This window comes from Talpa europaea, assembly GCF_964194135.1.
Source record: "Talpa europaea genome assembly, chromosome: 1".
NCBI lineage: Eukaryota > Metazoa > Chordata > Mammalia > Eulipotyphla > Talpidae > Talpa > Talpa europaea.
Window position 1 is genome coordinate 45,326,870 of NC_140073.1, and position 26,007 is coordinate 45,352,876.

At 52.9% G+C, this 26,007-nt stretch overlaps 1 protein-coding gene and 1 pseudogene across 2 annotated transcripts; one reads left to right on the plus strand and one right to left on the minus strand.

The window, feature by feature from the left end:
• Positions 1 to 812: 812 nt before the first annotated feature.
• Positions 813 to 25,070, minus strand: STARD10 (StAR related lipid transfer domain containing 10). Its single transcript, XM_084236098.1, has 6 exons — positions 24,849 to 25,070; positions 4,615 to 4,762; positions 3,873 to 3,976; positions 3,121 to 3,238; positions 1,378 to 1,430; positions 813 to 1,124 (listed from the first exon to the last, which is right to left on the minus strand). The coding sequence occupies exons 1-6, from the start codon at positions 25,053 to 25,055 to the stop codon at positions 882 to 884; spliced, it is 873 nt and encodes a 290-aa protein (XP_084092224.1). The 5' UTR covers positions 25,056 to 25,070; the 3' UTR covers positions 813 to 881.
• On the plus strand, positions 20,376 to 22,201 carry LOC311180255 (large ribosomal subunit protein uL11-like; annotated as a pseudogene). The gene is made up of 2 exons: positions 20,376 to 20,380; positions 21,754 to 22,201. The product of its transcript is annotated as a large ribosomal subunit protein uL11-like (transcript).
• Positions 25,071 to 26,007: the final 937 nt, after the last annotated feature.

The window sequence follows — 26,007 nt, forward strand, 5'->3', positions numbered from 1 at the left end:
AGCACAAGGCTCTCCTCCGGACCTGACAGCAGGGTTTGTCCCTCTGGCAGCAGAGAGCACTTGGGGGCCAGAGAGAACAGGGGAGGCCCAATCTCAAAGCAGCCAGATGGAACACAGGCCCAGCGGTCTGGCCTCTGACTACTGACAGGGTCTAGGGGTCCACCAGTCTGAAGTTGCAAAATGATCCTGGGAGGGTTTGAATCACAGGATCTAGTCCCTCCACTATACTGGAGGCCAAGAAGCCTCACGTAAACACCCCCCCCCCCCATCTTTCTCTTCTAGAACACGCTGCCCCAGCCTCAGCTCTGTGGCCTACAGTCACGTGGCCCGAGATTCAGGGGCCTCTCCCTTTCCCTGCTGATGACTGAAATCCCTAGTCCACATGGAACTAAGGAGACTTGGGCCTTGGGTGACAAAGTAGAACCCTACACTCTGACTCCTGACTTGCCTCTGAGCAGTGAAAATTAACCAAATAGCCTGGCGTGAAAGGCAGAATGAGCACACGAGGACAGATGGAGGGATGAAGAGTGACCTAATGAATAGACACAGGGCAACACACCATGTTGGCCAAGTGATACCCTCTGCCCCCAGCCACATAGGAGCAAAGAACTGGTGATCAATAATAAAATTAACAAAATGAATTTAGAACAAGGGGACCGAGGGCCTCAGATCAGGAGAGGTGGGAAGCAGGCATAGCGATGAATTGGCTGAGGCTGTAGGATCTTTTATTGGGGCTGTGTCCAGCCAGGCCGCAGCGCCCACCGGGGCCGAACCCCGTGTCCCTAGTAGGCGCAAGGGGCGGGGGAGGGGAGAAAGCACGGGAGGATCCACCGCCCCGGGCCCTGCCCAGTCCTGTGTAGGTCCCTGCTGCGGGGCTGGACTCAAGTGAGCGAGGTGTCATCGTCGCTGCCCTCGCCGCCAGCGCCCGTGCGCTCCTCCCGGCTCTCGGCCACCGCGCTCTCGTCGATGTTCTCCAGTGAGTCCGCATGCTGCACTGACAGCTCCGACAGCGCCAGGCTTGGCAACGGGCTCTGCTCCGGGTGTAACCAGGGCTTGAAGTGCGGCTGGTGCTTCTGTTTCCACTCAGGGTACTTGACACATGCCTTGTACATTTTCTTCATCGCCTGTGGACCCACCAGACGGCAGAATCAGGGCACGGAACTAGCTCTTTGCCACGTCCCCTCCCCCTCCAGCGCCTCAACTCTCAGCATCGTGACTGACAGGTTCCGTAATCCCGCCCCCGCCCCTAACCACGCCCTGATCCCCAGGCTCCACCTCTGACTCCCCCACCCCACCCCCGCCCCAAGCCCCATAACCAAAAATCGCCCACTACTTCTCTCCCAGCCTCCGCACCCTCAGAATCTAAAGGTCACTCACCTTGGGAGCCAGGAACTGAGAAGATTTATTCACCACCCACTTGGGTAAGGAGCCTATGGGGGCAGGGGAAGGGTCGTGAGGTGGGGGGCAAGCAGTCTCTGGGGTCCCATGACCCGCCCAACACACCAACTAGCCCCCTTCCTCCAGTCTGGGCTTCAAGGTAGGCAGGTAGGGTGTGTGTGAGGCCAAGGAGATTTCACACCCTGCTTCCACCTAAGACCTAGGTCCTCAGGCTCAACTCTATTGCCCTCCCTGCTTCTGCTGGACCCCAGAAGGTAGCATGGAAGAAAAGCACAGGGTCTACGGAGATCACAGGCTACATCTGAATGAAAATCCTGACCCACTAAGCCTCCCCGCTGCTCACACTGACATCCCTCCACTGTGAATGGCCCTGTGCTCAGCCCCTCTGTCTGTCCTTCCAAGCCCCCTACCCCAGGAAGTCTTGCTGACGGAGGCCTCTTGGCTGAGCACCCCAGCCTGACCTTACCTGGAATCCACAGCCCAACTCTCCACCCTGCTTCATCCCCAAGTATTTGCTCTGACTCTGACAGTCTACATTCTTAATGAGGTACTGGGGAGCCCTGGGCCTGGACCAGTGGTCCCTTGATGGGGCTTGGGGCATACCCAGGCAAAGATGCTCAGGGCATCCATACAAGGTGAGCATCAAATACTTTGAATAGATGCCCTGGTCATTCATTCATTCATTCATTCATTCACTTCACAATCACTCAGTGATACCCACCCTGAGCCAGTCAGAAAGGAACTCATTGTCTGGGGGGCCAAACAGTGTGCTGAATGCTCTACTACAAGAGTTTGGGCCCAGCAAATCCATGGGTATTCAGGATAAAGGAGGCAACATCTGAAGCACCCCAGAGGTGGGAAGAAGGCAGAGAGAGGAATTTTCTAGGCTAAGGGAGAGGGCTAACAAGACAGGGAGGCAGGCATATGGAAGGTATGAGGGGTGACTATGAAACCCAGGGAGGGGACCTATACTTCACGTTGAGGGTAATGGAGAGTCACAGAAGAATTTTCAGCAGAAGAGCGTCCTAAGAAAATAAGTGTTTTGGAAAAATTCCCCTGGTAGCTGGTACAGACTGACAAGGTGGCTGGGATGAAGAGAAATGACAGATTCAGGGGCTGTTTAGGAGGCAGAATCAAAACGAATCAGTGACTGTATTTGGAGCCGAGGGAGGAGACCCAGACAACTCACAAGTTCCTGACATGGGTGACTGGTGGGCAGAGACTCAGAAGGTAAGTTAGGAGGGAAGATAGGAGTTTAGCACTGGACTCAGTGAGTCTCAGGACCTAGAAGACATTCTGAGGATGATGTTCAGGACCCCAGCGACCGTAGGGATCTGGATCTCAGCATGTAGTCAGTGGGCCACAGATGCATTGGGAGTAGCTGAATTCTCCAGAGGCAAGGAGCCTGAGGCTAGAAAACCCAGGCTTCTAGAATGGACAGAGGATGAGAGCCAGCAAGACAGACAGACTTGAGAAGCAGCCAGTGAGCAAGTTGTAGCATGGGGGTGAGGGAGCCTAGGCAGAGAAAGCCTACCCCCTTGCTATGTGCTTTTTCAAGCTACTTTAAAATCTCAAACCTTGATTCAAATGATGCTTTGAATGCAGATGCCCCAAAATACAAAACAGCTCCTAACAGAGAGCCTTCTAGATCCCTAGATCAAGCCCCATCCCCTGTGGTATAGGGAAGGATCCTATGATAGGCTTCCAGGGCCAAGCCCTCACCTTTGGGGTCCACCTGGGCCAGGTAGGTGATGACGCAGCTCTTGGGCCCCGTGCTCTGGATGAGGTAGCCCGTCTGGATGGACACAGCTCGGACCAAGTCTTTCCGAGGCGGGTATTTCTGGGGATGGAAGGCACAGGGAGGTAAGACTCAGGGTGGGGGCATAGGAGGTGTCTGTGGGTACATACACACAAGCATACACACAGAGTTCATAGCCCCTGGCATCTGCTCCAGGTCAGGCCTGATACTGGGGTGAAGAGAAAGGGAAGAGCCAGGCTAGGTCATCCTTGACCCTCTTAATCTTTCCCTCTTCCCTCAAGAAGGTCCCCAGTTTGGAGTCAGGATTCAAGAGCACACACATGAGCACTCACTAACACACACACTCATCCTTGCCCAGGTACACTGTACCTGCCTGTCCTCCCTGCTATGGAGATCAAGGCAGCCCCACTTCACAGAGAGCCAGAGAACCCTGCCTTTTGCCTCTTGCTCTCCCCTTTCCAGACCAGTCCAGCCAACCCAAGCCAGTTCATTCCACCCACTCACCCACAGCAGTGGCCCACAATGTCCTCTCCTCCTCTGCTTGAGAGACCCAGGGTGGGTGGGGGGCTGGAGCCATAATTTGGATTATATAGGAAGGAAACTGGGCCAGGGACTCGTGTCCAGCCTGAGGTTGCAGGGAAGTTATGTAGCAGCCTGCCAGCCCATGCCTGCCTGACACCTTCCCCTGCCCACCAGGGAAGGCAGGTCAACTCACAGGATGTTTAACTGAGTAGTTCATAATGATGTAATCAGTGCCCATGGGGAGCCAGGAGCGGAGGGTGATGACATCACGGTTCTTCAGGGGCTTTGGACACCTCCCTGTGGAGGGCAAGGGACAGTTCAGCCAGAACACTGGCCTACCCGCCTGCCTGCAGAGAGGGTAAGGCAGTGGCCAGAGATACAGGGATGCCTAGTTAACTCCAGCTCCCCTGATCCAAACAGGTACCCACCACCACCACACCACAGTCCCAGAGCTGGAACTAGGAAAGAGAGAAAACAGAATTCTCTGTCCCTGGCCATTTTGCTCCTCACAACCTCACTAGGCCCTTACCTTGCTGGCCTGGCCTGGCCTGGCCTGGCCTGGCCTGTTGTGTATGTGAATTTGAGAACAACTGTGTGTGTGTGTGTGTATGTGTACGTGAAAATGTGTGAATATATGTAGCATGTGGTTGTGGGGTGTGAACACAACTATGTATGCACACAGGTTTGTGGGTGGCATAGGTACACATGAACACAGGAGTGAATATGTGTTTGGGAGTGTACATGTGTGTGCCCAATTGTCTGGGAGTGGACAAGGATGTCAGGGAAGGCAGCTAGGCCCTTCTCCCAGGCGGTGCTGTATCTCAGCCCTCAGATCTCTGAGAAGCCTGGCCATTAAGAGTGGCCATAAGGAGGGAAGTTGGGGGACCTGGAGGGAGGGAGAAGGGGGTGGGATAAGTGTGCTTTCGCCTGCTCACAAGAGTAATAGCCCACATCAGCGTTGACTGTCAAGCGGGCGATGTCGAAAGTCTCAATGACGTTGCTGTCCCACTTCTTTCGGTATTCAATGTCATGCAGGACATCATAGAGGGTCTCGGCTGGCACATCACGGCATTCCATCCGGCACTGCAGACAAACACATGGGTAGTCAGGGTTACACTGGGCTCAGAATCTTTTTTTTTTTTAAGATTTATTTATTTATGCATACAAGAACTGGGGCAAGGCCAGAGGTGCGGGGGGTGAGAGGATTCACCAGACAGATGGGGAGCAGAACAGACAGACTGACTGAAATACACTGCTGAGGGGAGCAGTGGGTGAGTCAGGAGAGGTCTGCTGCGCCATGTGGGTTGCTCCCTGGCCAGCCGGGGATCAAAGCTTCACAGTGCTGTGCTTAACCCCTTGCACCACCAGGGAGGCCCTGGGCTCAGAGTCTTGATCAGAGAGGGCTGGAGGAAAGACAGGCAAAGGGGCAGAAGAGGAGGACAAGGAGGAACAGCAACCTCTGAAGTCATCACCTCTTGCCATGAGCCCTGTCCAGTCTTCCCAGAAGCCACCTAAGCCAAACGACACACCTGTGACAGCTTCTGTAGCCAGAAACCATCTCCCCCCTCATATCCCCACCAAAACTCTTTTTTAATTTAACCCTCACAATAACTCTTCCCAACTAGAAATCCAAGGAGGAACTTGAGGCTCAGAGAGGTTAAGCAACTTGCCCAAGGTCATGCCACTGGTAAGTAACAGAGCTGGGATTTTACTCAGATCACATGTCTGAAAAGGAAGTAAAAACAAAACCAGGTTTCCCTAATTTGCACTCAGAAAGATGAAACTCCATTCATGTCCTTGCTCTTTGATTTTTTTCCATGTAAGTGTCCAAACCCCAGGATCAAGTTTCCCTCACAAATGTACAAGTTTTCCTGTGTAGTTTGAAAAGATCTCCCAGAACTGGGCATTCACACAGTGCCAAGGGAACCACACAAATCACTTTTTACTAAAGGGGATATAAGCAACCATATAAGGGAGGGATCACATTGCCTTCCTCCTAATCTTAGGCAAGATCTTGGCCCCACTAATGGTCATGAGAGACCACAGAAAGGACATATCATACCTATTGGGTATTCTAAGTACCAGTGAACTCATCAAGTCCTAGATATATATCCTTTACTTTACATGAAACAGAGGACAGAAGAACAAGTTAAGTGACACCAAGAGGATAGAATATAGCCAGATGAAGCCAGGTGGGGAGACATTCTGCAGGGCTACTGATCCAGTCTTTTCTACAAGTCAGTGTCATAAGGAGGGACTGGGGTAGCTAAGAGACTTATAGACACACAGCCAGATGTGAAGTGTGCTCCTGGATTGCACACTGGTTTGGACACAACAGCTATAAAGGAGATATTTGGGGCAAATGGATATGTGTGGATATAGTTTCAATATTTGATGTGCTGAAAATTTACTAAAACAAAATAGTAGAGCTTGTTACCTGAAACAAAAAGGAGTTATGAAACAGAATGCATGGTATAATATGACAGTTTTACTTTCTTTTTATTGTATTTCTCATTTTCTAAAATGTATAGTATTACTTCCGCAATAATAATAAAAAAAAAAAACTATAAATAAAAGGATCCCCAGAGATACTGAGAGCTGCACTCACCACATGCCAGGTACTACATTTAAGTTCTTTATACAGATGACTGCACTGTATTCTTACAGCAATGCTGATATATCAGCACCATTTTAGAATGAAATGGACTGTTAAGTCTACCAAGAATAGACTCGTGCCTGCAGACTCTTTGTGTGACCCCAAACAAGACACCCTCCCTCTTCACCTCCAGGTTGCTTTTCTGCTCCATTTGGGGGTGTGACTAGACGCAGCCACTTAACTAACATCCCCCAGTTCTAGTCCTATGAGAGCACAGAACAGTCAGAGGCCTGTCCTTGAGAAGCTTCCAGTTGAGGGAGGGGGGCCAACATGGATTGGGAGGGGCCCTAAATTGTCCACTGGAGTCAGAGAGGAGGTCAGCTCTGCCTGGCGGAAGGGGTCAGGCTTCATGGAGAAGTGCGTTCTGGAAGTGTCTGCCAAACAGCCCCGGCAGAGAGAACAGCCAGGGCAAAGACAGAGGCAGGCAGGAATGCGGCCAGTAGGAAGTAGAATGAGTGCCGTCTGCTCCGGGTCCAGGGTGTGGGGCAGCTTGACACTCATAGGGTCCCATTTCCACATCTTCTTGCAGGGCGGGGTCAGAGGACTATGTAAGATGAACCTGGAATATCTCATTGTGCAAGAAAGTAAGGAAGTTCTCAGAGAAAAATAGGAACTTTGCCCAGAATATACAGCAGCCAGCTTGCAGGTTTCCCAGGGTGACCAAACCACTCAGGCTTTGCTGGGGCTTTTTAGTCCCACATTCTGGAAAACCTCTCAGTCCCAGGCAAAGTAGGACAGCTGATCACTTGACCATGGGCTAAATCTGGGACAATCTGCATTAAGATAAATTATGATAATAACATAGTCTGCTGAATAAAATAATAAACCAAAGCATTTACAGGTATGAATAAATGTATTGAATGCTGGAAAAGGAATAGGTCTTTATGTAGTTTCTGAGCACCTTCCCTTCAAATACTTCTTACTTACAATAGGAACTTGGCAACTTCATAGCAGAGAAGATATCTAACAGATACCTAACAGATACCACCTTACTCAAGTGATTGAAGTTAGAAGTGAACAATTTTAGTAACAGGACATGTGGTGACTGGGTGCTCCCTGATAGGACAAAATGAACAGAATATAGGCCTCGCGGGACCTCCCTGGAGGCGCAAGGGTTTGAGCATCACTCTATGAAGCAATCCGCAGTCTCTGCAATACGAGTTCGATCCCCGGCCAGCCAGGGAGAAACCTACATGGTACAGCAGACCTCTCCTGACTCGCCCGCTGCTCCCCTCAGCAGTGTATTTCAGTCAATCTGCCTGTTCTGTTCCCCGCTCTGTCTCTGGTGAATCCTCTCACCCCCTGCATCTCTGGCCTGTACCCCAGCTCTTGTATGCATAAATAAAAAAATCTTTTTAAAAAATTAAGAATATAGGCCTCGCTTATGTGATATTTCTGCCTAAGATGAGTAATCTTAGGCATCGCTTTTTTAAAAAAGATTTTATTTCTTTTTCATGTAGAAGAACTGGGATGTAAGCCAGAGGTGAGGGGGGTGAGAGGATTCACCAGAGACAGAGTGGGGAGCAGAATAGGTGGATCTAGTGAAATACACTGCTAAGGGGATCAGTGGACAAAACAGGAGAGGTCTGCTGCTGCGCCACGTGGGTTAGCTTCCTGACCAGGGATTGAAATCAGGCCATTGAGATGGGCCTTCGAGGTGGTAGCCATCAGACTTAACCCCTAGGCCACCAGGGAGGCCCCTAAATCTAATCTTAAGAAAACATCAGAGGACCTCCTCGGTGGCCTAGGGGTTAAGGCTCAGTGCTATCACTGTAATGAGAAAAATGAGTGAGTGAATGAATCAAGTGATGGGAGGGGTGTGATCATGAGAAAGGGTGTTGGAGAAGACAGCAGGGTCTGGAGCTGGCACTGTCATTAGCATCCAAACAACCTTCTATTCAGCAGCCACGTGGCGGTCCGGCTGCTGCACCAGACATTCAATACACACTCACTCTTCACCCCCAAACTTCTGAGCTGCTACTATTCCTGTGTTGCAAACAGAATACCAGAGCTCCGGAGATTAAGCATTCTGCCCAATCATATGGCAAGAAAGCAGCAGAACAGGGATTCAAAACCAACTCTTCTGCACTCTTAACTCTCAAGGAGCACTCAAGGGTAGCTTCCAAGCAGCACTTCTCTCAAACCAAGTTTGGAAGCTGGTTTGTCTTTGCATGTCTTAAGCGTATTATCTTGGACTGTGAGTTTGTGGAGGAGCAGTGACAACATGTTTATGCTTTGTAGGCTAGAATCCACCCAGAAGATGCCTCCTCCCTCGAGCCAGGCTCAGTGCCCCCAGAGCCCAGCTGCATCCATTGCTAGGTGGCAGACTGAGCACACTGCCCAGTACTGCGCATTCTCCCTAGTACTGCGCATTCTCCCTCAGGACTCCAGGATCAGCGCGGTTGTGGCTTCGGGGTCAAATGTCTCCTCTGAGACTGCACGCAGTGGGCGGAGTGTGCAGAGCCATAAAGGCACAGGGTTGAATGTAAACTGCAAAACATTTTCTTTTTAAGATAAAAAGGTTTTGCAGACTCTTGCGGAGGAAGACCAGCAGCAGGGTCCTGCTGGGAGGGGGGTACTGGGAGGGTGAGAACTGAGCCGTGGAGACACCACTGCAGGCAGAAGCAGGGGGTGGGGGTGGGGAGGTGGGATTCTATCCAGCTTTGTTTCTGCCCACTGAGGCCACAGTCACACCCCACATCAGCAAAGTATAATTCTAAGAGGCAGGGTGGGGGTAGGGGTGAGTCATCAGAGAGCAGAACCTGGGGGGCAGGCCTGTCACAGGAACCTGCAGCCATTGGGTCCAATGCAAGACAGTCCTTCAGCTGGATCCATGGGAGCAACCCCCCATCAAAACCAGAATTTGGGGTGGGAGGTTACTACCCTGTGAAGCAGCCACTCTGAGTTGCAAAGTCCCTGAAGCCTGATTACAAGCAGAGAGCTGACGTTGCAGCTGTTTTACAGTTGAAAAAATGGAGATCTAGGGGAAGCAAGTGATAACAGAGAAACTATACGCTGTCTCCTGTCTTCTGCTCTGTCTAAACCCCATGAGGTAGATAGCTGTGATTGCCCAAAACCCCTGGAGCCAGAAACTTCCCCCCAGCACTCCAAGCCCTACAGGGCCACAGTCAGAAGTGACTGGACAAGCAAGGAAGGCCATCAGGGAGGATTCCTGGAGCTGATTTGGGTGATCCCAGGCTCCAATCCCAATTCCTCCCCTTGGGCACAAGATTGAACTCTCCTGAGTCGTCGTTTCCTCATACGAAGGGAGAATGGGGATAATAACAGCACTGCTCTCATGAGGATGTTGTGATTAAATTAAATGAGATAATGCATGTGCTCTGCCTAAAAAAGGGCCAGTTAGTACTACAGCCCATTTCCAGAAGTTGCCATACACCCTTCCTTAGGGCAAGACTAGGATACATTTGCATGTGTCCCTCATACTCTGTGCCGGAGGATCCTCTCTTGCCTTATCCTGGAATCTGCTCGGTCCTGTTGCTCTTTCACCCCCCATTCTCTGGAGTCTGCTGTGTGCCATGCCTGCAACCGGGCAGTGGGGACTTAGAGGGAATCCAGACCTGGGCTCTACCCATAGAGGCCCTATCAGCAGTTAGTGGGGAGACAGACACAAAACCCTCCTAGAGCATGCACAGAGTTGGGGGGTGGAGCACAGGAACTGTGGGAACAGAAGGCGACTGAGCCTAAAAAGGTGAACTGCTAAAAGTGGAGAGAAGGCATTTCAGATGGGCAGAAGGTAAGTGCAAAGACCAATAAGTAGAGCAGGGTCCAATACCCAAGCTGTGTCTCACTGTACCCCTACCCCTTTCCTCTCTCTGCCGGCCCCCCGCCCCCCCACCTCCCACCCCCCACCCCAGTGCCTGTGCATCTCTAGGCGGCCTTCCCAGTGCACAAGGTTAAAGAAGGAAGCACCAAGGTGGGGAGAGGGGCTGAGGTAGCTCCCAGGACCCAAAAGACTAGAGAAGTCTGGTGGGCTCCATAGGGCTGTGATATGGCCTCGGGGGTGAACGGCTAGAGCAGTAACAAAGAAACTAACAGGGACAAGTGGACCCAAATCTGGTCCTCACCCCAAGACCTCACACAGCAGGTCTCCACTAACCTTTCCCACAGGATGTGTGGAATGCGAGTTTGTCCCAGAGAACCAGGAACCAGGAGATGATCTCTTCCGGTTACCACTAAAGGTTTCTGGGAAACCATTTCAGGATAACTGAGGCCCAGAGAAGAATACTATGTCCATTTGGGCTCTGAAACATCCCAGAGTCTGTGCTGATTGTTCACCACATGGCCTTTAACTGGACAGTTTTGTAAAAGCAGTAACTGTTAAGCAAATCACTCTTTCCCGGAACCACATTCAAATGAGAGGCAGCATCCTGATGGGGTGGGCTCTGACAATGTCAGAGCCTCAATGACCATTACCATGTGCCCCAAATCACTAATGAACTTAGCACCCCACAAAGGAGACATAGCCCTTGAGCTGCAAACACCACAGGGGAAGAGACTTAGGTAAAGCCACCTCTACCCGCTGTCAAGGGCACCATACGGCACCCTGGGAAGACACATCTCTTACCCTCCTAACACCCTGAAAGGTACTGCAGCACCACTTGGCCAATGCAGAAACTGAGGCCCAGAGAGACCCGATGAGTGACTGAGCCACATGCCTAATGGTGGCCAAGCAGAGTACGGCAGGCCCAAAGAGTTGGGACTTTCTAGCACCTTCATCAAGGGGCAGGACTGACCCAGCTAGAGCAAACATATTGGCAACTGAAGACTGAGCTAACTGATGGTTATTATACAGAAGGGCTTACTGGCCGGAGGGTAGCACTCTGAACAAAGTCCCTGACTCCACCTGCAGTGCTCACTGGGCTTAAAGGCAGGGCTGTGCTTTTCCGAAACTCAGAGCTCGCTGGCACTCTGCACAGCAAATCCCCTCTTAGAACACTCTGGTCATTACACTGTCCCCCAGTCCCTGTCAGGCCTCACAGGTTTGAGTTTACAAGGCAGTTCCAGCTCTCTAGGTTAACCACGTCCTGCCTATGTGGCTGTGGTTTGGCAAAGGACCTTAGCTCTGAGTCTCAGTGTCTCTATCTGTCAAACATGGGTAATCCTCCCCTCAGAGTGTAGCTGAGAGGATTAAATGAGACTTATACATAAGGCCCTTGGCTGCAGCTGCCCTTCCTCCAGCCCAGGCCCCACCTGTTTTTGCTGCCTTATTGAGGGGAGTAGCTCCGGCTCCAGGGAGAGCATCTTCTTGCTAATCCCCAAGGATAGGATAAGCAGAGACAAGGAATGAAGCGTAAAACAACAAAAATGTTCCACATCCCTCCACAGAGTAGAGGGACAGAGAGGGGACAGTGGCCTTCCTACAACCAGGTCCTGCACAAATCCCCCTGCTACCCGCTCACAACCTACAGTCAGGTACTACCCTTACCATGTCAGGTCAAGAAAATGAGGTGCTGAGAGATGTGGAGACAGGCCAAAGATGCAGCAGATCAGAGGCTCAGCAACGTGGCCCCTCTGCCTTCTTTGCTCCAGTTCCCCTAGGGTTGGCTTCCCACCTGCCGGCTGCCTTCAGGGCCCTCTGCTCTGCCGCTCCCAAAGGCCCCAGGGGGCCAGCATTGACCCACACTGATAGAGCACCTTCCCTTACCTCTGGGTTTTTGGGGTTTCTAGAATGGAGACTCCAAAGATCTACTCCCGGGCCTAGGTAGGAGGCAGGAGGGTAGGAGGAGAGGGTTCTGATGAGTAAGTGGTACTGAGATCCTTTCTCCCCTAGGCCTGTCCAAAATGCTTTCCCGGGACTTCCCCTCACACCCCTTCCCTATTTTTTGTCTTCCAACTCCAGCATGGCTGTCCACTGTTCAGGAACCACTTTGTCCCTACATTCTTCAAGTTGGTCTGAAGACCTACTCTTCCTGTCTCCTTCACCCCAGCGCCTGCCTCCGCCAGCACACACTTCAGTGCATTCGCTTGCCTGTACTGCTGTGGCACCTCGTTCATCTTGGCATCCCTGTGCCTGGCACAGAGCCTGGCACACAGCAAGCGCTCAGTAAAGAACTATAGCCTGAATGGAAGGTGAGTCAACAAAGAGGCCGTGTCTGGGTGAGCATCTCTGACTTCGAAGTGTTGGGGGTCCGTGGCCAGTGGCCCTCGGTGCTTCTGTGAATTTCAGGAGAGTCGTCATGAAACCCTCCTAGATCTTACCAAAATCTCTAAGGCACTTGAGAGTGATTACTACTTCTGCCCTCATCCTCTTATAAAAAATGGAGTGTAGGGTGTCAGGGGGGTAGGGGGTCAGAGTCAGGTTCAGCAGATCTTGATTTGAGACCTTTAATAATTATGATAAGTAAATAAAAGTAAGTTAAAATTGTGTTGAGTTTCCAGCTTATGCTTATTAAATTAGCAAAAATATATTCTTAAAAGTCCAATGTTTGTGAGGATAAACTGTCACACAATTAGTGACAACAAAAAATGGCTCCACTCCTCTGAAAAGTAATTTGGCACACATTGTTTAAATCATAAAAACATATCTTTCAATTCAGTGGAAATCCAAAACCAGAAATTAATACTGAGGAAAAAATAAAAAACAAGAAAAAAGTTCTGTCGTAATCTCCATGCCCGTATTATGGCATTTGTAACTAGCAAAATCCATGGCAGAACATGTGGAATACCACACCACAGGGGCTGCTGGGTGAAGAATGGCATCACCTGGGTGCTTACTGCACAGCAACTGAGGACCCTAGGGATGCCGAGCATCTGGAGGGCAGACTAGAAAACCCAGAACAGGCCTGGCAAGGAGGCCTGTGTGAATTAATAATTCTGCAGCAATATGAGAAACTTCCACAGATGCAATGCTAAAAAAACAAAAAAGGATACAAAGTTATGGACACATGCCTTGGTCTAAACTGTGGATAGAGACCTCCCTGGTGGTGGCACAGGGGTTAAAGTCTTAGCACTATCAAGCTATCCCCAGCTACCACAACATGAGTTCCATCCCGAGCCAGGGAGTTAACCCACATGGCACAGCAGACCTCTCCTGTCTCGTCCACTGCTCCCCCTCATCAGTGTACTTCAGTAGATCTGCCTGTTTTGCACCCTACTCTCTCTGGTGAATCCTCTCATTCCCCCACACCTTTGGCCTACACCCCAGCTTTTTTACGCATAAATAAATACTTAAAATTAAAATATAAACTGTGTATAAATCATCTATACTCCTGAGAGAGAGCTGGAAGAAAGCAAGGAAAAATTTACTCAGAAATTGAGGTTCTGGGTGATTTTCCATCAATATAGCTCATACAAGATATAGAAACCATATTTTTCTTTCTAAGCTGAGACTGCCTGTCCAGAATCCCGAGGTCCTGGTTCCCTGGACCTAGAAGCCTGGACTCAGGGAAGTTGGACATAGGTTGCTTGTGCTGATGCTAAATTATCTTGGAACTGCTCCGTCTGAGGCAGTGCCATGCTGGGAGTGAAGCCAGAGCGGACTTCTACCCTTGCCCTGGAACACGGAATAGACAGCCCTGGTGGCATCAGGGCAGGAACGGAGGATAGCCAGGATGAATGTACAGGGAAGCCCATCTAAACAGAGTCCTAAAGGAAAAACAGAAGAGCAGGGGCATCCAGGTTAAAAAGAAGGGGAAGAGGCTCCTGGCAGAGGCACCAGCACGAGCCTGGGGATTGGACACAGCCTGGACTGACTGGGGGAGGGAGGCGGCCCATGCAGTTCCATGAGGTAACCTGAGTGAACAAGGATGGAGCCTAGAGGAAATGGAGCTGTCCCTTGGTACCTCATACTGTTCATTCATTCATCCACTCAGCAAGTGTCACTGGTGTGCCAGCTCTATACTAGGGATGTTGCAAATTCACCTCCTTCCATCCCGTCAGTTACCAAGGAGGGAGGAAAATAATGCCCATTTGTAAATGGAGGTTCAGAAAAGTGAAGTGGAGAGTTGGGCCTCCCTGGTGGCCTAGGGGTTGAGTCTCAGCACTACCACCATGACGGCCCTCCAACGGCAAAGCGGCCTGAATTTGATCCCGGCCAGAGAAGTGACCCACATGGCACAGCAGACCTCTCCTGTCTCGTCCACTGCTCCCCTCAGCTGTGTATTGCAATGGCTCTGCCTGTTCTGCTCCCCTACTCTGTCTCTGGTGAGTCCTCCCACCCCCTGTGCCTCTGGCCTACACCTCAGTTCTTCTATGCAAAAATATAAAAATCTTATAATAAAGGAATAATTCTTTCAAAAAAAGAAAAAAAAAAGTGAAGTGGAGCAAATAGCCTGGATGCCAGTATGACCTAAAGTCTACCATCTCCCAGGCTGTTCCCCAAGAACCAGGCTCAGGTCTGTGTGGGACCCAAGAAATCCCAGGTGGGCTAGCACCTGGCAAGGTAAGGACTATCCCTGGGGGTCCATTCTAGGGGCTGGGACTGGTGGGGAGGCTCTGCCGGAGTTAGGGGAGCTAGAAGAACAGAGAGCATGCATTGGCCCAAAGCAGGGTCTCCTTCCCCCATACCTCCAGCTTCGGTCCTCTACCTGCAAAATGATTTGTGGCCCTCTCTTCTGAAGGAAAGGTGATCTGGCACCATGTATCCCCAGTCCATCTTCTCCCCAAGAGTGGGAACTCCTTGTGACTGGTGGAGAGGTTTTAACACCTCCCCAGACAGAGCTCCCTGAGTCTGCGCAGGCGACCAAGCTGGGCCCTCCACTGCTCTCCAGCCAGGGCTGAGTGACTCATTTCTACTCTGCCTCCTCTCCGCTGCCTTCCCCTCCTCCCATCTCCAGAAGCCTCCTTAGATCCCCAACCACACCCCCAACTCTGCTGCAGTGAGGAACAGCCTTCTCTGACATCTCTGAAGCTGACCTCCTGGTCTAGACTTCTCCTTCTAATCTGTTCCAGTCCTGGGGGACATAGGAAGTCTGACAGAGGAGGGAGTGCTGAGAAAGAGAGCAGAGAGTGGGTGGACCTGGAAGAAAAGGGAGGGGGTGAAGAGAGACCAATGAGACATGACAGGGACCAGGGCCGACACACAGACGTCAAGACAAAGACAAATTGGATAAAACCTCCCAGGGCTTCGGGGACTGTCAGAGCCCTCTGGCTCCCCTAGAGCTTTCTAGTGAGCTCCAGACTTTGTCTTCAACAGCCTCCTAGGCATCACCCCCTGGGCAGCCCACAGGCCTATCACACTCACCATGTCCATTACTGCTGTGTCATCAACTCCCTAAGCCCACTCACCCTCTACTCCCCTCTGTTGCCTGGAACCTGAGCTTGTTTCTGGACTCATTCACTTATCGCTTGAATTCCACTCAGCCAGGACCTTCCCAACCCCAAGCTCCTCTTCACCAACCCCAAGCAGCCTCACTGTCTGTGCTTGGACCACTGTGGCCACATCCTTGTCTCAGGTCTCCTGACTCCCAGGCCAATCTGTCCCTGCAACTGGGGAGTTTTATAAAACCCAGAGCTGGGCCTCCCTGGTGGCACAAGGGGTTAAGACACAACCTATGAAGCTGTCCATAGCCGCTGCAGCACGAGTTCAATCCCTGGCCAGGGAGCTACCCACATGGTGCAGCAGACCTCTCCTGTCTCCCCTGCTGCTCCCCTCAGAAGTGTATTTCGTCAGTCTGCCTGTTCGGTTTCCTGCTCTGTCTCTGGTGAATCCTCTCACCCTCCCACACATCTGGCCTGTACCCCAGTACTTGTATAAATAAATAAATCTTTTTTAAAAAATAAAAAATAATATAATAAAATAAAATCCAGAGTTATACTGATGATGGCAACTGCCCAGCTTGAAAGTCCCTGTTGTCAGTCTCTCTGCCTTAAGGATAAAATCCTAACTCCAAAATGCCCACCTTGCTCTGGGCTCTGCCTCCAATTCTTCCTCGCCCTTAGTCCATACCCCTGGTCCAAGGAGCCTACCTCACTAAGACCTCCTCAGCATGGCTCTTATTGGGACCCCAAGGTCCCACCCAGACACCACCACCCCCTACCATGCTGCCAGCTGCTGGTCTCCCTCAGTCCCAATGTTCCACAGGACTGTCACAGCCCCTCTGGACTTCCCACTAGACCCGGAGAGCAGTGTCTGGGTCTGATCCTTCTCCAGGTCCCCAGCACCAGCACAGAGGCTGGAAGAGTGGGTGGAAGGCATGAGAAGAGGCTTGCTGAGAAAGCTGAGATAGGAAAAAGAATGGAAGAAAAGGAACAAGTAGAGACATAAAGGCAGTAAGCATCAGAGGGATAGAAAACAGAACCCAAGGGGAGACTCTGAGACCTAGAGATAGGCCAGAGGCAGGACAGGAGGCTGGATGGAAGCAGGGAGGGAAAACCATGGCCGAGCCAGAGCTGAGCCAGGGGGCGGTAGCCGCCAGGAGACAGCTGAGGAGACATAATTGGATCAGAGACAATTCTGCTGCAGTGAGGGGGTGTGACTCACACACACAGAGTAATGCCAGACACAGAAACACACACAGAGTCTCATACACAAAGGCAGAGACACACAAACAACATACACGCACACACTCACATGCACACACACACTCAAACACAGGTACATGCAATTTGGATTTACTGACTTTGTCGGGTGCCTGCCCCAGGACTATTACCTGGGCATTTGGGGGGAGGCTCAGAGTCTATGGAACTAAGCACCGTAATCATCCTCAATTACCCACAATCCAGCTCCACACAGAGAAGACCAGAAAAGCCCCATCACATCAGCCTGTCCCCACAATACACAGCCATCATCTGGTATCTTAGTTATTTGTTTGCTTCTACTTTGCTTGTCTCTCCCTTAGGATGTAGACCCATGACAGCATAGTCTGATCTGTCTGGTTTGTCACTGAATTCCTGGATAGAACACCATGCTTGACACATAGTATAGTATAAATGAAATTTGGAGATGCACAAGGGAGCTCCATCCCCTCTGCTTGTCCGATCTTTGCCTGAAGACTCATCACCTCCCTGCTTCAGTGCTAAGTTCCAGGCAATCTAGAAGGGTTCAAAGACAGACAAGGGTGTCCAGAAGATGGGATCTCAGAGAAGCAAGGGCAGATGCAGTTTTTGTGGCATAAAACTCAAAAGATAAGACTAAATCACTCTGGCACTACAGGGGAAATCAAAGATGGTTCTCACCTCCCACTTTCTGTGTATGTGTAGGGATGTACATATGCAGCATTGTTCACCTGCTCCAGGACATAAGGGTTCTAGAAACATTAGAGATAGCCTGACTTCAGATTCGCAGGCTGAGACGCAAGCAGGCAAGTGTTAGGCTGAAGCCCCAGCTGCCCGGTACCACCTGCCCCCACACTCTTTATAATGCCAAGGGAGCAGAGTCTGTATTAGTGTGGAACCCACCACTAAGTCCTGGGCCTGGTACTTTCTTCCACTCATTGTGTTTCTGAAGCTTCAGGGGCGCCGGAGCAGCAAGGCCAACACGAGCATGCCAGAGAGGATAAAATGAGGCATCAAAAGAGGTAACAATATCTCAGATCCAACACCTGGTCTGAGCAGCTTTCCTCCCACCTTTTGCTGGAGCATGCTAATCTGCCTCGGTCAGGGGCAAAAGACAGACATCAGGGTTAAAATTGGGTGTCTAGCCTGTCCATTTAGGAGGCATCCAGATCTGTGGCTGCTGACTCCCAGGAACAGAGTGGGGCGATCTGGCTGAGGTCCCAGATCCCCAAAGAGTGCCAGGTGTCTGGGATCATGGTGCCCACAGTCCTGGCTCCAGGTGGCCCAGCCAGGCGTGGAGACACAAGGGAAGAAAGAAAACCCATCTGTCTCCAGGACTCCCTCCTTTCTCTCATCTCCTGAAACTTTAAAGACTCTCGGCTGGAAACTGAGCTGGGGCTCGTTAAAGTTTAAAAGCCAGAGCCTGGGGAGCTGGGCATAGAAGGGTGTCTGGTCCCAGCGGGGACACTGACTGGAGGTGTCCACCCCACTCCCATGGTTCTTCCACAGGGCAGGCGCCAAGGGAGCTGCACATCCACAGTCTTTCAGCCTGGCCTGCACAGCACTTCAGTTTGCACCTTGCAAAGCATTATGCTGTCACCATGTCCCATCCATTACCTGTGACTCAGTCTCTCTGGGTACAATCCCTTGCTGCACTTTCCCACAGCCCCTGCTTTAGTGTAGGCCTTGGCCCCTCTCTGCAGACAAAAGCAGCAGCATCTTCCCCACCACTCACCTTTGCAAAAACCCTCCCCTAGCGCCCTAGGACCTCCAGGACCCATGATCTAGCTCTCCAATCACCCCCGCCCTTTCCCTGCGTTCTAAGGCCCATACTCAACATCTGCACCTGTAGCATACCGCCTTTTCCCACCAACCAATCTTGGCTCAGCCCCTCCTATAGAATGCTCCCAATCCTATCGCCCTTGTACACTTTCTTGTCTGCCCAATTCCAGAGAGATCTCCTGAGCATTCCTCCTCTGTGAAGCCTTCCCTGGTCCCCAAGGCTAGCTCAGGGGCCCACTCTGCGTTTCCACAGAGTGGAAACTCCACAGAGTTTCCTGTAAAGTATTTGCCCTCAAGCCCCTGGAGGCTCCTTGAGGGTTTGATTCCCCCTGTCCCCACCCTCCAGCACAGGGCCAGGCAGGGAGGCGATCAGTGAATGAGTGGAGTGCCCAAGGACAGGCAGAGCAACACCACTACTCAACATTTCATTGATGAGGAATCTAAGGCCTAGGCAGAGGCAGCAACCTGCCCAAGGCCACAGGGTCTGGACTCTGGACTCTGTGCTCTCTCCCCTCCAGCCTCAGGCCAACCCAGGCACCTCCTCCAGAAGATTTCCTAAAGGCTCCCATCACTTTGGACATTTCCCAACTCTGAGCTCTCCCACCTGAAGCTCACCTGGAGGTCTGAGTCCTGGCTACCTGGAGTCACTCTCTCTGAGGACAGCTCTGGGGCTATTGTTTTCATGTACCCCAGACCAAGTCAAAGCGGGAGTCGCCCATGACAAGGGCCCACAGGACATAATCCTGGATTAGGTACCCCATTTGGGGACCTCGCTCTGATGGCATAGACTACAAGATATTAGCGTTCTGTCCTTCCTCTGTATCCAGTAGTATAGACCCATGAACCAGGACCTCAGGATTAGACAACCTCTAAGAAACTACCTCTCTGGCAACTTCCTTTAATGATGAGGAATCTGAGTCCCAGAGGGGACAAAGATTAAGCCTTAACTGGACTCACTTAATCTAAGTCCCTAAAACCAGGGGAATTCCTGCCTCTGCCACCAAAGATAATAAGACTGACTCAGAAAGGTAAAATGACCCCCAAGGTCACACAGAGGGGCTGGGGCTCTTGCCAAGTTGTGTCCCCTCCAGGGTGCCCTTCCACATGACACAGCACAGGCTGACAAGGCAGGAGAGGGGGCTAAGTGGTGAGCCACAAGGTCCTGAGATGGATGGGCCAAATGGTGCAATTATCCAGGCTCAAGGGAGTGCAGAGCTCTCAGCCTCGGAGACCCAAAGACTGGGATTCTGATCCTACTTAGCCAGCCTCTAGATTTTTGGCCTTGCATAAGTCAATTCCTGCTCTGAGTATTTGTCTCCTTACCTGTTCAAAGGGAGTTGATAAGACCCATGTTCAGGAGACTCAGTAGACGACTCAGTAGAAAGAGAGAGAGAACACCTGGCTCTGGCGCTCTGGCCCCTCCCTCACTTTCCCGGGGACCCTTTCGAGCCTCACAAGCTGTTAGGAGTGTGACAGGCCCTCGGAAATCCCGGCAATGATCCCACACATCACAGGGGAGAGAATGAGCCCCTGAGAGGGAACAGGCCTGAGTAATGGCTTGTAGCACAGGCGCAGGTAGACAGGAGACAGGGACCTGCTTTCACCAGAGGGGAAGGGGAGGAGCAAGAGGACAGGAAGTCAGAGGAGTCACATCCCCACTGCCAGCTTCCGGTATCAAGAGGAACCTCAAGTTGTCAGTCACACTCCCCCAAAAAACCTCCCATCACTGCTCCAGTCCCCAAGTCCCTCAAGGTCCTGCCTACCTGCCCCCCGCCTCTGTGGTCTGCCTGCAAGCATCTGCCCATGCGGTAAGAGGGGTCATGTAGAACGGTCAGTCCTCTTCCCACTGGGGGCTGGAACCCTTGAGAGCAATGGCCAGGTCTCCTCCAGGGCTTGCGCATGGCTAGCCGGGTACAAGGCTAGGCACACAGCAGCATCAGAGAACCTGAAGACAACCAGAGCAGGACTGGGCAGGCCAGCTCATCTTTGGCTTCTGTCCCCTGTTCCCCATACCTCTCCCATGGGCCTCAGCACATGCATTGAGTTGAGAGGATCTTAGAGCCAGGAGAGTCCCCGGACAGAGATGGAGTTAACAGCCTAGAGAGGGCTAGGACATGCCCACAGCCACACACACAGCAAGAGAACATCATAGCCAGACTGACCCCTAGCCTCTTCCCCAGCTGACCCAGCTTGAATGACTGACAAAACCCCTGGTTTTCTACTTCTCACACCACTATGGGAGCCATAGGGAAGCCTGGCATGCTCATCGGGAGACCCAGGTTCAGGTTCCATATTGTCCTCTGCCTCCAACCCAAGATCCAAGTTCAGCATCTGCCTCTGGAATAGGGCCTAACCTCTCAGGAGGTAATGTCTATGCCCAAAGCCCAGTGCAGGCCTAGGGCCAAGCCAGGCTGGGGGTCAGGAGGGAGAGAAGGGGGTTAACCTCCAGCAGCCCCTTCTCTTTGTCCTGACTCTGAAAGCTGGGCCCAGTGCCACATAGCTTCCAGGGATCGCTGGACACAGGGACAGGAAGATAAACATGAGGGAAGAGAGATGAGAAGGAAATCAATCAGGTACAGAGATAGGCTAGGCTCCTGCTCCTGAGATCATGAGCACAGAACACGTCCAATGGCAACCGGCTTTCTCGGCCCAGGGCACAGGTCCAGAAGAGGCTAGGGCAAGGGGCGGAAGCTCAGCAAACACCTGTGGTTGACTGCCTGCCTCCTGGAGTGACCCAGTCATCTTTGGGGACTCTGGCTTCACTTCAGACCTGCTCTGTGACCTTAACAAGCCCTCCCCTTCCTGGGCCTCAGCTTTTTCATTTATCAAACAAGAATGAGATGAAGAGAACAGCGCGTCCTTCAAAGAGTTATTGATGGGGTTAAATGCCATGATGTTGACTAAGATGTGAACCCAAGCAGAGGAGGAGGAGGGCAGGCACTCTGGAGCAAGGCTGGCCTGGGTTCCACCCTTGCCTCAGCTACTGTGCAACCATCTTCTTTCCCAGACTCAGTTTCTTTATTGTCTGCTACAGCCTCATGGTAAATTCGCTGAAGGAAAGAAATGCTTGGCTCAGAGCAGGGGCTCTTAACAAAAATGGGATTTGTGCCTTCGGTTTTAAGCCAAGAGAAGACCAACATGAAGCTCTCTTGGTTCACAAGAATAAAATCCTTTTCCTAAGATGCACCAATGGGGAAGTCGGTGCCATGTCTGCCCTAGAGCCCAAGCCTGGCCCCATGGGTCTTTCTCCCAAAAAAGTCGGTGATGACATCCCTGAGGCAACGAGTGATTGGAAGCATCTAAGGATTCCAGTGAAACTGACCATTCAGAACAGACAGGCTCAGACTGAGATGTCTGAGCCTCTGCTTCATCATCAAAACCTTCGAGGAACTGCCAAGAAAGAGAAAGAAGCAGGAAAACATTAAACCACAGTGGAAATGCCACTTTTGATGAGATTGTCAACACTGCCCCAACAAAGGCAGCACTGATCTTTAGCTAGAGAACTCTTTGGGACCACTGAAGAGATCCTGGGGACTGCTCACTCTGAGGGCTGCCATGTTGATGGCCACCACCCTCCCAACATCATAGATGACATCAGCAGTGGTGTGGTGGGATGCCCACCTAGTTAGTTAATGACAAAGGAAAATGTTTCAATAAAGGATCATTTGACAAGGCCTCCCTGGTGGTGCAGGGGTTAAAGTGTCAGCACTATCAAGCAATCGCCAGCCACTGCTGCATGAATTCAACCCCAAGCTAAGGAGCTACCCACATGGGGCAGCAGAGCTCTCCTGTCTCACCCACTGCTCCCCTCAGCAGTGTATTTCAGTAGATGATCCTGTTCTGCTCCCCGCTCTGTCTCTGGTGAATCCTCTCATCCTCCACACCTCTGGCTTACACCCCAGTTTTTGTATGCATAAATAAATAAAAATAAATATTTTTTAAAAGGATCATTTGACAAAAAAAAAAAAGAAAAGAAAAAGAAATGGGATTAGTGGCATGGAACCTGGGTATCCTGGAATCTTAGGGGTGGGGAGTTCAGAGACCTCTGCCCATCTCCCAAAACTGTACCCCACCATGCTGAGTTGGGGAGGCTGGCCCTCAGAATGCCCATAACCAAGGCCCTTCCTCCCTGGGTCCCATCTCTGCTCACTTCCTGTTCCCAAACCTCCCTCCACTGTGGAGCAGAACTGAAGTGTAGCAATGCGGAGAAAAGCTGAACAGGGAAGGCTAGGCTGGAAGGCTTGAGATCTGGGTTCTAAGTCTGACTCTTCTGGGACTTGGCTGTGTGACCCTGGGTTGGCCCCTGCCCCTCTCTGAGCCTTATGTCCTCACGTGCACCTCAGTAAAGGGATGGCGGGGCGAGGGGAGGAAGGCATGAAACAGAGATTGCAAGAGTCTTTTGGCAGCTCCAACCTCTGCTCAGTCTGAGAGGCAAGGAGAGTTGAGATCCTTGCTGCCAGGGAGGGTATATGCACTGACCACAAGCCCATAACACCCCAGTTTTTCCAAGTCACCTCCACTCCCAAAGAAGGCCACTTGAAAAGTCTGATCTGCTCACAAGGGGTCTGCTCTCTGGCAGTTTGACCTCCTGACACACCAACTCCAGTCCTGGACTGGGCTGGGTTTATTCATTAACCAAGCCAGATGGAGGAGACAGATCTGCCCTATTGACACAGAGGGTGGGTGTACTAGATTCAATTCAGACTTTCCCCTTCGCTCCTTCTGGACAGCCAGCTAGGCGGGGATACTACCCTTCTTCACCCCACTGCACACTGCAAGCCTTAAGCCTTTTCCAGGTCAGGGCCAGGAAAACAACCTAGCCCTCACAACAACCGTGCTCTCCTTCCATTCAGTTTGTCCCCTTGTCCCTTCCTTCCATTTTTCTTTCAACCAACATCCCTGGTCTGTCAGTGTTGGATGCTAGGGATGTAAAGAGTGAGGATCTGTCCCTGCCTTCAGAGGCACCAAGCCGGGGCATTTCAACTGCCCTGCCCTGCCCTGTTCCTCAGGCTCACAGAGGTCAGGTCCCAGCAAAGCCCCCAATCCAGGATTCTCAGACCTGGACAGAGTCCCAGAGGAGGAGCCACACTTGGAAACCCAGAGAGAAAGGAACAGTCAGCCAGCCAGAGCACAGAAAGTCATAGAAGGGAGAAAGGGCTAGCCAGAAGGCCACATAGGGACAGATGGACAAAACTGGAAATGACTAAGACAAAGTGAGGCAGAAAAGCACAGGAGCAGAGAGGGAAGCTCAGATATGTCCAGGCCTGGGGTGATGCCAAGATGCCTGGGCTAGTCCAAGAGCAAGTTCCAGGCAAGAGAGCTGGCAAGTGGGGAGGGAAGGAGGCCCCTTTGAGTCCAGTGCCCTGTTCCCCTCTCCCCCAACATAAATGCACACCTCTACCCACTGGAGGAGGACAGCAGGAGGGGGAGGCCAGAAACAGGGAGAACTGTCCCCTTGAGAATGTGGCACTCACAGCAATCCAGGGTGTTAGGGCTGCCAGTGAGGCCCCTATACCAGAGTTTTCACAACCTTTGCCCCAACTAGTACCCCAGGGGGAGATGGGTATACAGGGTCCCAAATCCCAAGCCTGCCCTATGATGGCAAAGGAGACTCACAGGGCTGTGAGGAGTGAGGCTGCGAGGGCCACTGTGCATGCATCTGCAGGTCTACCTCCTCCTCCAGCCCCCCCCAGCCTGGCCCTGTGATGTCCAAGCCCTGCCTTCAGATCCCTGCAGGAGACTCAAGGAGCAGCCCGAGAGGGAAGAGGGAAGCGCAGGGAATCAGGCAAGAAGGAATCAGATCCCTGCCAGCCTAGTTAGAGAGAGTGAGGAAAGAGTCCCAGTTCAGACTGAGAGAACCAGGAATTAGGGAGAGGACTCAGTGTCCCACCTGGGGTGGTTCAAGTCAGGAACCAGTGAGGGATTCCAGAACAGAGGGGTCCCTGAGGGAGATCACTCTCCTAAAGGCGCCTGGCAGCAGCCCACCTCCCTGGAGTAGGCAGGAGCATGCAGAAGCCTGGATTCTGGCTGGGTGAGCCAGAGAGAGTCACACGCACACGCACACACACACACACTCTCCGTCTCCAGACCTCAACTGGCCCATCTGTGATGGGGGCTCGCCCAGCAAGTTGTGCCTCCGCCTAGTTCCTGGCAGGAGACTTTTTCCCAGTCCAAATGCACAACCAGGTACCCGCGGTGCCGGGGGAGGACCAGAGGACCCCAGTGGGAGGCAGCAAGGGCACGACGGAGGCTGCACCTGCCATAAGGCACCCCTACCTTGATCTTGTGCAGGGTGCGATCCATCTCCACAGCCTGCACCCACACAGACACTCCGGCCTTGCTGTAGGTCAGGTTCCAGCCCGCCTCGGCCTCGCACTCGGACCGAAAGCTACGAAAGTCCTGGTCATCCGGCACCTGGACGCTCTCGCGGCCCAGGGCTGGCCGAGGCCCCTGGGGCTCCGTCGAGGCAGCTGACTTCTCCATGGGGAGGCTCAGGGCCCCGGTCCCAGTCCGGCTCTCCTGGGTGCTCCGCGGAGGCTCCGACGACGTCGACGCCGCTGCAGATGCTGACGCCACCTTCCTGGGACCTGCAAGACCGGTTTGGGGACCGGAGTCGGCGCGCTGGGGGCGCGGGTGGGGCTGCCCGGGGTCGGGGCGGGTGCAGAGTCCGCGATAAGCTCGGGGCGGCCCCGTGGTGAGGACCCGGGCACCCTCCGCGGGGCGACCCCGGAGCTCCCGGGGCGAGGGTGGGGGCTGCGCGTGGGGCGAGGGGAGCCCGCGAGCGCCCGTCGGGGCCCGGGGGCGGCGGGACCCCGAGTGACCGGCGGCCCGTGGGCCCCGCGCGGGGCTGGCCGGACCCGCGCAACTAACTCCGCGGCTGCGCTGGCGCGGGCTGCGCGCCCCGAGAGTCGTGGGGGCGGGGTGGGGCGCCGCGGGGCGGGCCGCTCACCTGCGCCCGCCGCTCCGCAGGCCCGCCGGGCTCGGGGTGCGGGGTGCGGGGTGCGAGCGCCTCCGCCGGCCGCGCAGGGGCTCCGGGGGAAGGAGCAGTGGGTCCCGCCGCCCGGCCCCGCCCCGCGCCCCCCGCCCCGCGCGCCCCTCCCGCCTCCCCGCCCTCTCCCCGGCTAGCTCGGGGCTCGGGGGCTCCGCGCCGGGGATCGGTATTTTCCAGGCTGCGGAGGTAAAGCTGCCAGAGCTCGCAGCCCCGCCCCGCCCCGCCCTGCCGGGTCCTAGCGCCCGCCCCCGCCCGCCCCCGCCCGCCCCACGCAGGGGCGCGGGTCAGAGGGAGACCCGTGTCTGACCCGGCTTGGGGACCCAGCGCGGAGGCGTCCAGGAAAAGTGGGTTCTGACAGGGGGCGAGGAGGTTTAGAAGAAGGATTCTGGAAGTTGATTGTGAGCCCCTTCTCCACACCTCCCTCCCGTACTCACAGGTGCAGCA

Excerpts from the sequence above, each read along its gene's own strand:
- STARD10 (XM_084236098.1), bottom strand. The coding sequence starts at position 25,055 with ATGGAGAAGTCAGCTGCCTCGACGGAGCCCCAGGGGCCTCGGCCAGCC. Across the intron at positions 4,763-24,848 it reads GCACCCTGCACAAGATCAAG|TGCCGGATGGAATGCCGTGA; the intron begins GTAGGGGTGCCT and ends GTTTGTCTGCAG. Across the intron at positions 1,431-3,120 it reads GGCCCAGGTGGACCCCAAAG|GCTCCTTACCCAAGTGGGTG; the intron begins GTGAGGGCTTGG and ends CTGCCCCCATAG.